The following is a 15238-nucleotide window of genomic DNA, read 5'->3' on the forward strand; positions in this document are numbered from 1 at the left end:
TGACACAGAGTTACAGTGAGTATAGTGAATTATCAATATCATCAATCAGCATCTAATGAGTAACCCTTTAACTCCTTACAGAAGGCATGAAGCCAATGTGTATACAAGCAGCCATGTATATGATGAAATATGTGCTGAAACCCATAAAGACCAAAAAGATTGTATGTTTATTGATTAGTCCAATAACAGAAATGAAAGATAATTGTTAGGATACTATAATTCAAACACTTATTACATTAGGGCATTATTTTGCTCTGAAAAGTTTACAACCAATGGATTGTGAGCAGACGTGGACAAGGCTCTCTAAGTGAAAGTGAAGACAAGAAGAAGAGTTGTAAAATGTCTCTATTCATATAAAAGAGAACAAGCTTGTTTGGCGGGTTGCTGTATTCACATGAAACTTGAATTCCTCAGAAGCAATCAGGCCATGTTTATGTACAGAAAAAGTCTGGGGAATTCCAGCACCCTTTCACCCACACGTGCACAGCAAAAGTTGGCAGAACTATTTAACCCGCTTTAATATCCTGTGGAGATTACATTGTAAGCAGCTTTTTAGACAAGTTTAGCCAATTTATCACATACAGCTTCAAAGGATTAATTTACTATATGTGAAATCCATAAACTCTAGAAATCATTCAATGGGGACATGTTTTTTGATAACTAACAAAGGTTGGATTTATATATTGTTAATATGATCCACTCACACTTTAAATAAGTGGTACATGCATACAGTTTAAGGCTAGGTTCACACTGGCATAGCTGCAACGCGATCCAATTTTCATTGCAATGTTGTATTGTAACATTGGTACACTTTTCAACAGTGGCGACTGGTGCACAAAAATTTTTTTTGGGAGGGGGGCACAAACAAACTGAAAAAATCTGAAAAAAAACATCAATTGCAGCCTCACTGTGCCCATCAAACGCAGCCACTGTGCCATCAAACGCAGCCACTGTGCCATCAAACGCATCCACTGGGCCCATCAATTGCAGCCACTGTGCTCATCAAATGCAGCCACTGTGCCCATCAATTGCAGCCACTGTGCCATCAAACACAGCCACTGTGCTCTAAAACGCAGCCAATGTGCCCATCAAATGCCGCCACTGTGCCCATCAAATGCCACCTGTGCCCATCAAAGCTGCCACTGTGCCCATCAAACGCAGCCACTGTGCCATCAAATGCTGTCACTGTGCCCATCAAACACAGCCACTGTGCCCATCAAACGCTGTCACTGTGCCCATCAATCGCTGCCACTGTGCCATCAAACGCTGCCACTGTGCCATCAAACGCAGCCACTGTGCCCATCAAACGCTGCCACTGTGCCCATCGAATGCTGCCACTGTGCCCATTGAATGCCGCCACTGTGAATAGGGGGTGGCAACAGTGGCCATGGATAGATTCATGCAATGCATGAATCTATCCATTGGTCATAGAGGGGGTGGCTGGAGAGAGGGGACGCACCACCACTGCTTTTCATGCTACTGCTTTTTTTTATTTGTAAGACCCCTTTCACACTGAGGCATTTTTCAGGCGCTTTTGGGCTAAAAATAGCGCCTGTAAAACACCTCCCCTGCAGTCTCAGTGTGAAAGCCCGAGTGCTTTCACACTGAGGCGAAGCGCTGGCAGGACGTTAAAAAAAACTCCTGCAAGCAGCATCTTTGGAGCCGTGAAGGAGCAGTGAATTTTCCGCTCCTGCCCATTGAAATGAAAGGGCAGCGCCGGCAAAGCGCCGTTGCAGCGGTGCGTTGCGGGTTGTTGTAATCCTTTTTCGCCCGCTAGGGGGTTAAAAGTGCCCTGCTAGTGGCCCAAAACCTCTGCAAAAACTACAGTAAAGCGCCGCTAAAAATAGCACCGCTTTACCACCAACGCCGCTGATGCCCCAGTGTGAAAGCAGCCTTAGGGAAAGAGCCTGCTCAATTGACAGATGCCAGTTGTTAACAGCTTGCCAACCGGCTCACACCGATATACGTTGGCAGAATGGCACTCCTGTGCAAACTGACTCAGTCCGCAAAAGCAGGATAGCGGCCGCGCTCCCACCGCGGGAGTGTGCTTGCGGTTTCCGCGGACTCGATGCCCGCAATCACGGCGAGGAGAGGCAGAACGGGGAGCTTCCTATATAAACAAGGTATTTCCCTGTTCTTCCTAGTAACATGACAGAGATCTTCTGTTCCCTGTCATCTGGAACATCGATCTCTGTCATGTCAGTGGTAGCCCATCATCCCCCTACAGTTAGAACATGCTGAGGCAACACACTTAACCCCTTGATCACCCCCTAGTGTTTAACCCTTTCCCTGCCAGTGACATTTATACAGTAATCAGTGGCTATTTTTAGCTCTGATCGCTGTATAAATGTCAATGGTCCCAAAATAGTGTCAAAAGTGTCCGATCTGTCCGTTGCAATCCTCATAAAAATCGCAGATCAACGCTATTTCTAATAAAAAAGAAATAATAAAAATGCCATAAATCTATCCCCTATTTTGTAGACGCTATAACTTTTGCGCAAACCAATCAATATACACTTATTGTGGAGAATACTGTCGGATGGCTTGTTTTGCCCGGCACCACACTACCACCACATGAACTCGAGTAAGTTAATTTGCATTTGGTATGGGGTTTTTAACCCCACCCCTGTCCATGTTTGCATTTACCATATTATCCAAGCCAATATTAAGATCTCTACTCTTAGATCCATCAAGTGCTTGCTCCTGACGAGTGGCCCTCCAGCCACGAAACGCGTAGAGCTGCCCTACGTTATGATTTTCATCAACATATATATATAGCTTTGTTAGCTAACTCTCAATACCTCATTCTAGGATCCAAGAGGCCAGAGGCTTTGCAGGCATTACTATGTACTACGTTTATACCCAAACCTTATTTTTGGTGCACTCTGGAAAGCTATTGTTTGCTATATTATGTGATATCCAAGTTATGACTAAGATGTATTGTATTACCCATGCATTACCTTAACGTGTCTTTACATGATGTATCTTGTTTGTACCTTATGGCAATCAATACATTCCAATTATGTTCACCAAACTTCTCTTTTGAAACCACGTGCCTCACTTAAAATCCCACCCCCTTGCTCTCTCTCCTACTCGACCATAACAGGGATGGAAATGTGTGACCCTACCGGGCCACAATTTCACTCAGTCCCAAGGGATGGAATAATTGGCCTTACCAAGTCATGCCTTCACTTAAAGTCCCTAAAAACTAGTTTCACTATTAATACCAGTACCAGGGATGGAAGCACGTGGTAATGCTCTATTTTTCTAGATTTGCTACCCCTCTTGCAACATTTTTGACCTAATGACAGCCTCTCTTGATCCACCTGACTTATTGTTTTACTAGTAGTAACCTTGTTATTCAACTTATTTCATTTATCCCATTACATATCTTTTTACAGCGTACTTCAATACGCCTCGGTTCACTGATGGAGGCGGTGTGAGATGTGGCCGGGCCGGCCTGCCTTCTAGGTTTGGTTCTCCGCTTCCGGGAGCTGTGATGTGCCTGGCGGGCCTCCTCCCACCCCGCCTATGCCACGCCTGGGGGGGCGTGGGCGCCGCCAGTGCGCATCAGCATCACGCATCCCGTGCTGGATGTGCGACGCTCTCTGGGTGGTGTCATGCTCAGGTATATGGTAGCCACGCTTGTGAGCAGACCGGGGGATCACTGGTGCAAGTTGGCCGGGCATTGGCTGCCCGACTGCCTTGCCCCTCCCCTTGTCTTGCTACGCAGCGTGACGCCAGTGGGTGTTCCCGCGGTGGCGCATATATGGGCGTCTTCCGGGACTTGATCTGAGATGACCTGTTCAGGCCCGGCTATCTGTTTGTGACCAACCCAGCTGTCTGCCTGCATCTGACCTCGACCATTCTTCTGCCTGTTCCCTGGTGCCTCTGCTGTCTGCCTGATACTTGACCACCGGCCTGCCTGACGATTCTTCTGGCTGACCCTCTGGTACCTCCTCTGCCTGCCTGATATCTGACCCGGCCTGCCTGACCTCTCTGTGCCTGCTGTTGTTCCTGGTTCCAGTCCAGCACTCCAGTCTCCATCCTACTTGCATGCTGTTGTTCCTGGTTCCAATCCAGCACTCCAGTCTCCAGTCTACTTGCCTGCTGTTGTTTCTGGCTCCAGTCCAGCACTCCAGTCTACTCTCCAGGTCCAGTCTCCTGGCCTTCTGAACTGACTGTTGATTCTGCCAGGCACTCATACCAATCCTTACTCCTGTGTCCTCTGTCTCCATTCCAGGGGGCCGTGAGTGGGAGCCGTAGGGGAGGCCTCTCTCTGATATCTAAGTTATGACTAATGCCGTGTACACACAACCGGACTTTCAACGGACTGAACTCCGAAGGACTTTTCGATAGACTTTTGACACGATCACACCAAAGTCTGACTGATTCGAACGTGATGACGTACGACCAGACTAGAATAAGGAAGTTCATAGCCAGTAGCCAATAGCTGCCCTTGCGTCGTTGTCCGGTATGTTAGACGAACAGATTTTTTGACCGGACTCGAGTCTGTCGGAAAGATTTGAAACATGTTCTATTTCTAAAGTCCGTCTGATTTTTCGACAGCAAAGATCCGATGAAGCCCACACACGATTCAATTGTCCGGCGGATTCGTTCCGTCGGACCTTTGCTGTCGAAAAGTCTGGTCGTGTGTACACGGCATTAGATGTATTGTATTACCCATGCATTACCTTAAAGGGGTTGTAAAGATAAAAATTTTTTCACCTTAATGCATTCTATGCATTAAGGTGAAAAAACTTTTGACAGTACCGCCGCCCCCAGCCCCCCCGTTTTACTTACCTGACGCCTCGAATCTTCGCTGCTCGTCCTCATTGCAGCTCAGCCTGGTCGCTGATTGGCTGCAGTGGATGGATTGAAAGCAGCGCAGCCATTGGCTCGCGCTGCTGTCAATCACATCCGATGACGCGGCGCGCCGGGGGGCGGGGCCGAGTGATACAGCGAGCGGCTATAGCCGCCGGCTGTATCACGGGAGCGCGCCCGCAAGCACTAACCACCATGCGAGGGAGCTCGCATTAAGGTGGTAAATGCTTGCGGGGAGGAGCTGAAACAGCCGCCGAGGGACCCCAGAAGACCAGGTTCGGGGCCACTCTGTGCAGAACGAGCTGCACAGTGAAGGTAAGTATGATATGTTTGATATTTAAAAAAAAAAAAAAAATTACCTTTACAACCCCTTTAATGTGTCTTTACATGAGGTATCTTGTTTGTACCTTAAGGCAATCAATAAATTCCAATTATGTTCACCAAACTACTCTTTTGCAACCACGTACCTCACTTAAAGTCCCACCCCCTTGCTCTCTCACCTTCTCGAATATACACTTATTGGGATTTTTTTACCAAAAATATGTAGAAGAAAACATATCGGCCTAAACTGAGGGAGACGTTTGTTTTTTTATACATTTTTAAAAATACATTATTATTATTATAGCAGAAAGTTAAAAAAAAAAAAATTTTTTTCAAAAATTGTCGCTCTTTTTTTGTTTATAGCGCAAAACCCCCCCCAAAAAAACGCAGAGATGATCAAATACCACCATAAGAAAGCTCTATTTGTGGGGAAAAAAAGCACACAAATTTCGTTTGGGTACAGCGCCAAACGACCACGCAATTGTCAGTTAAATCGACGCAGTCGCAATTGTAAAAAGTGCTCTGGTCAGGAAGGGGGTAAAATCTTCTGGGGCTGAAGTGGTTAAGAAGCCGGCACTCATCAGCATCCTAACATTCAGAGACTAATCCCCACTGTCCTTGAGGGATTCCCAGCTGACAGCAGAATGTAAACAAAGGATTTATTGTCGTAAAAGAAAATGCTTAAAAACTCTGCAAAAACGCCTGTAAAATAGCATCGCTAAGATGTGAACGGAGCCTTAGTCAGCAGCTACAGTAGCTGTTGACTTTTAATTTTCATAAATATGACTGGAGATCCGCTTTAGGTTTTACACCAAAAATGAGGTATAAAAATACCTGAAAAACAGTAATTGTATTATGTTGAATGACAATATTTTGAATTATTTCAGTTTAAGTGTCAGACTACCCATTGTTCTCAGTGATGCGTATCACACCCCTAGATAAATGGTCAGCGTAAAGTGTTCCATTAATTGTGTGAAGTATATCCAGTTCCTGAGGAACCGAATAAAATGTGGTCAGTGGATGGCTCTGCCCACCCCACTACGTTCGACAAAAATCGTTTGACCAACTTGTGTTGAATAAGCCTGCCAGAAAATTTTTGACCAAACAGTGTCTACACCCAATCAGAGTCCGGGCAGGTCTTAGCCAGCTTAATGAATTTGCTCTAAACATAACATTTATCTCCAAAACTAACCTTCGACTGTATTTCCTTCATTGCATTGCTTAGGCACCATAAAGAATGGAAGGAACTTGAAATCTCTCTTGACCTTTGTTCCCAGCCAGCTGCCTATATTCATCCCATCTCTTGTCTTTGCTGGCCAGCTCTGCCTGATTTCTAAGGCAATTACAAGATCCACCTCAATGTTTGTTGGCCTATTCTTAATTATGAGAGTCACTGCAGGACTGGATGGATTTCTTCTCTTTATAGAAACTGGCATTCCTGTAAAAAGATGTAATCAAAATCAATCCAGACAAACAAAATGCAACAATACGACTGCATAAGATTAAAATATATTGAAGAGATCTGCACTTCAGTCTGTTCCTCTTCTAAGTCACTTTATTGGATCATCCATAATACCTATACAGCCATAATGTCTCCACCAAAGTAACCATTTCCTCCTTGATGGGCTTCACTACATTGTGGCTTGATCAATAGATCAGTGCGAACAGTTAGTGGGAGCAGGAGGAAAGGATGCCAAGGGCTGTGTGACCAAGGAGCGGGATTAGAGGACACTGGAGGCTAAGTGATCAGTGAGCAAGAGCAGCAGGAGAGGACACCAGGGGCTGAGTAATGAAAAGAAGAGGACACTGGGGGCCATGTGATCAGTGAGCAAGGTTAGGAGGAGAGGAACAGAGGACACTGAGGGCTGTGTGAGCAGAAGCTGGAGGAGAGGGCACCGGGGTCATGTGTTCAGTAAGACCCCTGCCATGACTAGAAAGTCGCGCGATGTTGCCGCTATTTTTCAGCCACGATTTCAGGGTCTATAGACCTCAACTCGCATTAAAGTCGGACCAAAGCAGTAGAGGGACTACTTTGAAGTCGGTGCAACTTGAAGTAACACAGATATTAATGGTTGTCACTGGGAATCATGGGGTATGACTTGTCATGTGACTCTGATGTCCAAAGTCGCAGGAAAAGTCGGATAAGTGTGAAAGGGGCCTAAGCAGGAGCATGAGGAGAGGACACCTGGGGTCCAGTGATCAGTGAATGGGAGCAGGAGGAAAGGATGCCCAGGAATGTGTGATCAGTGGGAAGGAGAGAAGATCAAAGGCCATGGAGTTTACCCATTCATGTCCTCTAAATCCTGCACAGGACCTTAGGGCTAAGCTGTCATACAGAAGCATCGGAGTGTTGGTCTTTTAGTTTCTGGAATGTTTGAAATGTCACCTTAACTCCCTACCAAGGAACTGGTCATTGCAACATGCCAGCCTCCAGGGCTGGGTTTAAGAGGCAGTTATTGAACTAGTATTTTGTTCATTTATACTAATGTATATAGTTTATGCTTAAACGATTTACTTTAGGCAGGCTCCTCTCGGCCCCCCATGGCACGTACCCCTCAAATTCAGGGGTGAGGGTGCTTTGGTGGGGTGTTAGAATAGCCTCACTCATCTTAATTTTGCATTTCTCTGGTTCAGAAGTTTGTTTTTTTCTATACCATCAAGCCTTCCTCGCTACAGAAGCCCCTTGGTCACTGTGCCTTTAATCTCTGGCAGGGATTCTCCTAAACAGGTCAGGACACCTAAGACTCCCTCCTGGACAACAAGGACCTCTCAGGGCTTCACTCATATACATCATTTGGTGGTGGTCACACAAAATATTGACACTTTGGGCCCAATTTGGATATTTTCACTTAAGATGTACTCACTTTTGTTGCCAGCAGTTTAGACATTAATGGCTGTGTGTTGACTTATTTTGAGGGGACAGCAAATTTACACTGTTATACAAGCTGTACACCCACTACTTTACATTGCAGCAAAGTATCATTTTTTTCAGTGTTGTCACATAAAAAAATATAATAAAATATTTACAAAAGTGTGAGGGGTGTACTCACTTTTGCGAGATACTGTATGTATGTATGTATGTATGTATCTATCTATCTATCTATCTATCTATCTATCTATCTATCTATCTATCTATCTATATGTCTCCAAGAATTAAATACTCAATTCATAAACATATATACTGTATATATATATATATATATATATATATATATATATATATATATATACAGAAAAGGAGATTGCGCAAAAACCTGAAAACATCAATATATAATCGTGCAAACACAACATTATAATATGTACTTATATTATAAGTGAATAAATCAATATATCAAGTGGATAAGATAATCACTAATTGATTAGTTAATGATTATTTATAATGTTTAGAAAGAGTCCCAAAAGAACTTAAGAATAAAATCCAAAATGAATCCTTGTGTTTGATATATTTAAACTCCCAACAGTAACAAATTGGTTTTAAACAAGATGATAATGAAAACAACTTCAGATGCCGCCCCTCACACTCTGCAATGGTGACTGGTCATATGCTTAGAATCTGAATGGAGAAGTGAGCTTAAAAAAGCCAGATGGCCTCTTACTGAACTTGATGGACCCCAAATTATAGGGGTCAAACTCGCCTGGTATCAGCAATTATCAACTATGATGTTACACCCAGGCCGCTCCAAAAAGAAATAGCCACTCTCCCCCATCAGGACAGTAAGATGGATTAATGACTTTCCATTCACTCTGTTATCAGCAGTAATCAGCTGTGATATTCCACCCGGTCCGCTCCAAACAGGGAATATCCACTCTCCCCTGTCAAGGACAGCAAGATGGATTAATGATTTTCCAATCACTCTGCTCCATACTCCTCCAGCAGGTTTTTAAAAAGATTTTTAAAAGAAAAAGAGGAACTTCATAGTGCAGTAAATCATGGTAGTTTATTCCAACAATCTTCTCATGCACAGCGAAGAAATACAAACAACACTTAGCTACAAGCTATCAGGCTGTCAGCTGGTGCGTGGTGATGTCACAAGATTCTCTCCAACCGACGCGTTTCCCTGTAACAGGCATCGACTGGGAACGTAGCTGTGTGTTGTCTGTATTTCTTCACTGTGCATGAGAAGATTTTTGGAATAAACTACCATGATTTACTGCAGTTCTTTTTCTTTTAAAAATCTTTTTAAAAACCTGCTGGAGGAGTATGGAGCAGAGTGATTGGAAAATCATTAATCCATCTTGCTGTTCTTGACGGGGTAGAGTGGATATTCCCTGTTTGGAGCGGACCGGATGGAATATCACAGCTGATTACTGCTGATACCAGAGTGAAAGGAAAGTCATTAATCCATCTTACTGTCCTGACGGGGGAGAGTGGCTATTTTCTTTTGGAGCGGACCGGGTGGAACATCATAGCTGATCATGCTGATACCAGTCGAGTTTGACCCCTATAATTTGGGGTCCATCGAGTTCGGTAAGAGGCCATCTGTCTTTTTTTAAGCTCACTTCTCCGTTCAGATTCTAAGCATATGACTAGTCACCATTGCAGAGTGTGAGGGACGGCATTGGAAATTTTTCATTATCATCTTGTTTAAAACCAATTTGTTACTGTTGGGACATTTTTCAGATATGGTACTTTAAATATATCAAACGCAAGGATTTATTTTGGATTTTATCCTTAAGTTCCTTTGGGACTCTTTCTAATCATTATAAATAATTATTAATTAATCAATTAGTGATAATCTTATCCACTTGATATATTGATATATTCATTTACATATTATATATTGGGTTTGCACGATTATATATTGATGTTTTTGGGCTTTTGCACAATCTCCTTTTGTGTGTACAAGATAATAACCAAGCACCTAACATGGAACATTTTTGTATTCTCTAAATCCACCACTGAATTTCAAATCTTAGGAAACATTAACAGTTCCCATACACAAAGTTATTACTATTATACAGGATTTATATAGCGCCAACAGTTTGCGCAGAACTTTACATTATAAAGGGAGACAGTACAGTTACAATGTAATTCAATACAAGAGGGGCCATGCCACTGGGGGCTTACAATCTAATCAGGAGAGGCATATGGTCCAAAACCTAAAAGAGAAGTATGGGTTTGGCATGTTTTTGGATATTCATACTTACCTAGGGTGCAGGGAGCTCGCTGAGACTGCCATCAGTCAAGGCAGCTGGGGGATCCAGACTTCGGAAGTCGGGATGACACGCTGCCTCAAATGATTACAGTGACGTCAGCAGGGAGCGGACTTCAGACCGCTCTCCGCTAAAAACGGGTCACAGGAGTGCAAAACGAATTGCACTCCTGTGACCCATAGGAGAAGCCCAGTCTAAAAAGCTCAGGCTGTACTTCTCTTTTAACCACTTCAGCCTCGGAAAATTTTACCCCCTTCCTGACCAGAGCACTTTTTACAATTTGGCACTGCAACGCTTTAACTGGTAATTGCGCGGTCATGCGATGCTGTACCCAAACTAAATTTGCGGCCTTTTTTTCTCACAAATAGAGCTTTCTTTTGGTGGTATTTGATCACCTCTGCGTTTTTATTTTTTACGCGATAAACAAAAAAAGAGCATCAATTTTGAAAAAAAAGCAATATTTTTATTTTATTTATTTTTTTACTAGTAATGGCGGCGATCTGCGATTTTTATTGGGATTGCAACACTGCGGTGGACAGATTGGACACATCTGAAACATTTTTGGGACCATTGGCATTTATACAGCAATCAGTGCTATAAAAATGCACTGATTACTGTGTAAATGTCACTGATAGGGAAGGGGTTAACACTAGGGGGTGATCAAGGGGTTAAATGTGTGTTCCCTCACTGAGTTCTAAGTGTATGGGGATAGGACTGAGTAGGAGAGGAGGCATTTTGCTGTTCCTACTTACTAGGAACAAACGACATGTCTCCTCTCCTCTAACAGCACAGGGATTTGTGTTTACACATACAAATCCCCGTGCTGGCGCTCGTGCACATGATTGCGCATGGCTGGCGGTGATTGTGCCCGCCGGCCATGTGCATCGGGCGCGTGGGTGCCCTCTGGCGGCTCTTAAAGGGCTGACATACCCATACGTGATTTTGCGCACCTGTGCCACTTTGCCGACGTATATCGGCGTGAGCCAGTCGGCAAGTGGTTAACTGTGAGGGATGAGCTGATGAGAGAATTACAAGTTCAATTGTTAAGGGAGGGCGGAATAGGCTTCTCTGGAGAAATTAGTTTCAGGAAATCCGTAAAAGTGGGCAGAGTAAGATAGCCAGACAGGGTTTCAGAGGATGGAAGAGGCTCTAGAGAAGTCCTGGAGGCAATATGGGAGGAAGAGACAAGGGAGCTAGAGAGCAGGAGGTCTTGGGAGAAGCAGAGAGGACGGTTTGGGTGATATATTGAGACAAGAATGATGATGTCCCTTGGGACAGAGTTTTAAATTGCTTTGTATGTTGTTAGTATTTTGAAATTTTTTACCAGGGCAAGCAGAAGCCAGTGGAGGGATTGGCAGAATGGGGTAGCAGACACTGAGCTGTCAGTAAGGTGGATGAGTCTGGCAGCAACCAAAATCAGTTTTTGAACACGTATGCTTGCACTCTCTGGGATTGCCATGGCTCATCTCTTATGCTCAGAACTGAAAGCAAGACCTTGCAACCCTCTGGACCTTGTGGACTGGAGCAAAACCTTGTCTAGAATAGCCAAAAATGTGATTTTTTGGTTACTCACGGTTCATTTACAGACTGCTTCTTCTATATTCATGACAAAACAGGATTTTATAGACCCACCTACAGGAGTAGGACACCAGGCAAACAAAAATACTCGGCATCTCCTATGGGCAGTCCTCTCTGGGTATAAAACCCCTTCTCTGCTATAGGTCTCTAGTCAGTCACAAGCAGTGTCAAAGGTGAAACTCCATAGAGGGGTGGGTGCTGTGTCCATCAATGAACTCAGAGAAAGGGATTTTACAAAAAAAAAAAAACAGTTTTCTCTTACGTTCATTGATGGATGTTCCCAAGCAGTGCCCCAAAGAGGGGTGGGCAAACCAATCAATGGAGAAGAAACCCAGGACCATATTCCAACACTCCGAATCACCTCAAGGGGTGCCTGAGAGTCCTAAACTAAAACTAGCAGTCCTACACAGCCACCTGCAGCCAAAACTAGCATCAGAAGATGTCAACACATCAACTCCATAAAACTTAGTAAACGTGTGCACAGATGACCAGATTGCCATTTTGCATACTTGAGAAGCAGACGCCTGATGTTGGAACACTCAGGAGGCGCTAATTGTCCTGGTGGAGTGAGCCGTAACAGGAAGAGGAGGTTCCCTTACCTTAACGGCATACGCCTGCACAATAGTCTGCCAAATCCAACGAGAAATAGTGGCAGAAGAAGCCAACGATCCTTTCTTTGGACAATCCGTGAACACACAGAGAAAATCGGACCTCCAAAAAGCAGCCATAACTGAAAGGTACACACGAAGCCGCGAACCACGTCCAGAGTGTGCAGACCTCCTTAGGGTGCGACGGCCGAGGAGACAGAGAAGAAAGGACAATATCTTCAAATAAAAATCTGACACCACCTTCGGCAGAAAGGTAGGGGAAGGTCGACGCACCATCTTATCGGACGGACCTCCGGCAACTTATGCTTACATGTCTGTCACTTGTGTACCTTTGTGAGTACCGTGTTTACAGCTTTTATTAAAACATTATTAGATTTACTGCACTTAGAGTGGCGCGTTTGTTCTATTTCTAGTCCTGCCAAGAAGATTGCTTCTTACTCTTCAACGGGACTGCCCTTTAAAGCTGCTATTTTTTCTACAATTATATGGACTTTTTTCAAGTCAATGTTTTTATTATTATTATTTTTTTTTTTTTTATGCCATAGTTTTCATCATTTGTCCTTTAACCACTTTCTTACTGGGCACTTAAACCCCCCTCCTGTACCCAAATGAAATTTTTATCATTTTTTTTCCCACAAATAGAGCTTTCTTTTGGTGGTATTTGATCACCTCTGCGGTTTTTAATTTTTGTTAAAAAAATTGAAAAATACAGAATTTAAAAAAAAAAAAATTATATTTTTTTTATATTTTGTTATAAAATTTTGCAAACAGGTAATTTTTCTCCTTCGTTGATGTACGCTGATGAGGCGGCACTGATGGGCACCGATAGGTGGCAGTGATGGGCACTGATGGGTGGCGGTGATGGGCACTGATGGGTGGCAGTGATGGGCACTGATTGATGGCAGCACTGCTAGGTGGCACTGATTAGCACCACTGGTGGGCATTGATAGGTGGCACTTGTGGGGATTGATAGGTGGCACTTGTGGGCATTGATAGGTGGCACTTGTGGGCACTGGCAGGTGGTAATGACAGATGGCACTTGTTGGCACAGATGAGGCATATGTGCCTCCTTCCTCTTCGGGACCGATGTCCCTTTGACATAAGCCGGTGATCGGCTTTTTTTTCCTCCTCCGCTGTCAGCGTGAGGAGAAAACGAAACCAATCACCGAGGTTTTGTTTACATCATGTGATCAGCTGTCATTGGCTGACAGCTGATCACATGGTAAGGGGCCGGGACCGACCCCTTACTCGGATCTGTGATCATCCGAGTCTCTGTGACTCGGTGATCACAGCGCGCACAGCGCACGCCCTGCAGGGTGCGTGCGGTGTGCGTGCACAGGGGAGGACGTCCCATGACGGCCTCCCGGAAATTGAGGTCCGCGCTGTAGCCGTCATTCGTGTTGGTATCTAGCGCTCACTTCATCTCTTTATTGACACACCATCTTATCCTTGTGTAAAACCAGATAAGGTGGCTTGCAGGGCAAAGCAGCCAAATCCGACACCCGCCGCGCAGAGGTGGTAGAGACTAGAAAGGCAACTTTCTGCAAAAGCGTAAGCAAGGCAATATTCTGAATGATCTCAAAGGGAGGGTTCTGAAGAGCCAACAGCTCCAAGTTTAAATCCCATAGTGGCAACGGAGAGCACACAGGAGGCACCACATGACGAACCACCCAAACAAAGGTGCAAACCAAAGAATGGGTGGCCAAGGGACGCTAAAAGAAACAGCCAGAGCAGAGACTTGACCCTTGATTGTGCTCAATGCAAGTTCCTGATCCACACCGCGCTGGAGGAAGGCCAACACCTCAGCCACTGAATAGGAGTGAGGATGTAACCCCAAGGCTTCACACCAAATGATATAAGCCAGTGATGGCAAACCTATGGCACGCGTGCCACGAGCCCTCTCTGTGGGCACATGAGAAAATCCTGTATCTCTGAGAAAATCCTATATCTCGAGCACAGCTCCTCTCCCCATAGAACTACATCTCCCACAAGTCTCTGGGGCCAGGGGTGATGTGTCTAGGATGGGCGTGGACGAGATGAAGGGTTGCTCCGGGTTGGATGGCAGGCGGAACATGTGATGGGGATTGAGCCAATGGGGAGCAGTGTCTAGGATGGGCGTAGACGAGAAGAAGAGTTGCTTGGGGTTGGATGGCAGGCGGAACATGTGGTGGGGAGATGCCCAATCACAGGCCGTTCTTGTGCCCGGGAACTGAGTCGGCTGATAGATGTATTATTAGAGTTCTGTGGCAAGCGTTGTTAAAGTAAGTGTACATGCTGTGTGGGGAATAAATGTGTTTAGCTGTGTACACTGTTTCTGTGCCTCTTCAAATAGAATCTATTCCTTGGGACTTTTTTTTTTCTTCTTGTTCCCAACATTGCCACAAAATATGGAAGGGTATGGTCAGAATAATGTTGTGTATATGCTGTCTGTGTTACTCTCTATTAAAGCTGTCAGAGAAGCATTTTCTGTAGGATATGAGCTTTGATGCCATGTTGCTTTGTGTTGGCTATTCAGGTTTATCTGGCTGGGAATGCCTGCTAGATTTAGCAGAGACCACGTCAGTACAGTGAGATGTAAATACATATAGTTTTTGTCCCTGCCTTCCCCCTGTATTTCATGACACCAGGTTCACATGACAGATAGTCCAGAAAAATCACTGGCATTATACAGGGAGGAGATGTAGAGCTGCTGCTGAGAGTTTGCATTCGACATGCAATGATCTGCACAGGCATTGTGAGTGAACCGCATTGGT

At 44.6% G+C, this 15238-nt stretch overlaps 1 protein-coding gene across 2 annotated transcripts in view; it reads right to left on the reverse strand.

Annotated features, from left to right (window-relative positions):
* LOC141140039 (cyclic GMP-AMP synthase-like) overlaps positions 1-15238 on the reverse strand; it is an 89485-nt gene that overhangs the window by 21603 nt on the left and 52644 nt on the right. For both annotated transcript variants that reach the window (XR_012243886.1, XM_073626801.1), the window contains exon 3: positions 6338-6583. Coding sequence is in view for 1 of the 2 variants with exons in the window: in XM_073626801.1 (XP_073482902.1) it covers positions 6338-6583 (246 nt within the window). In the remaining variant the exon portion in view is untranslated. The remainder of the gene's footprint in view (positions 1-6337; positions 6584-15238) is intronic.

This window comes from Aquarana catesbeiana, linkage group LG04 (genome assembly GCF_042186555.1).
Source record: "Aquarana catesbeiana isolate 2022-GZ linkage group LG04, ASM4218655v1, whole genome shotgun sequence".
NCBI classification, from domain to species: Eukaryota; Metazoa; Chordata; class Amphibia; order Anura; family Ranidae; genus Aquarana; species Aquarana catesbeiana.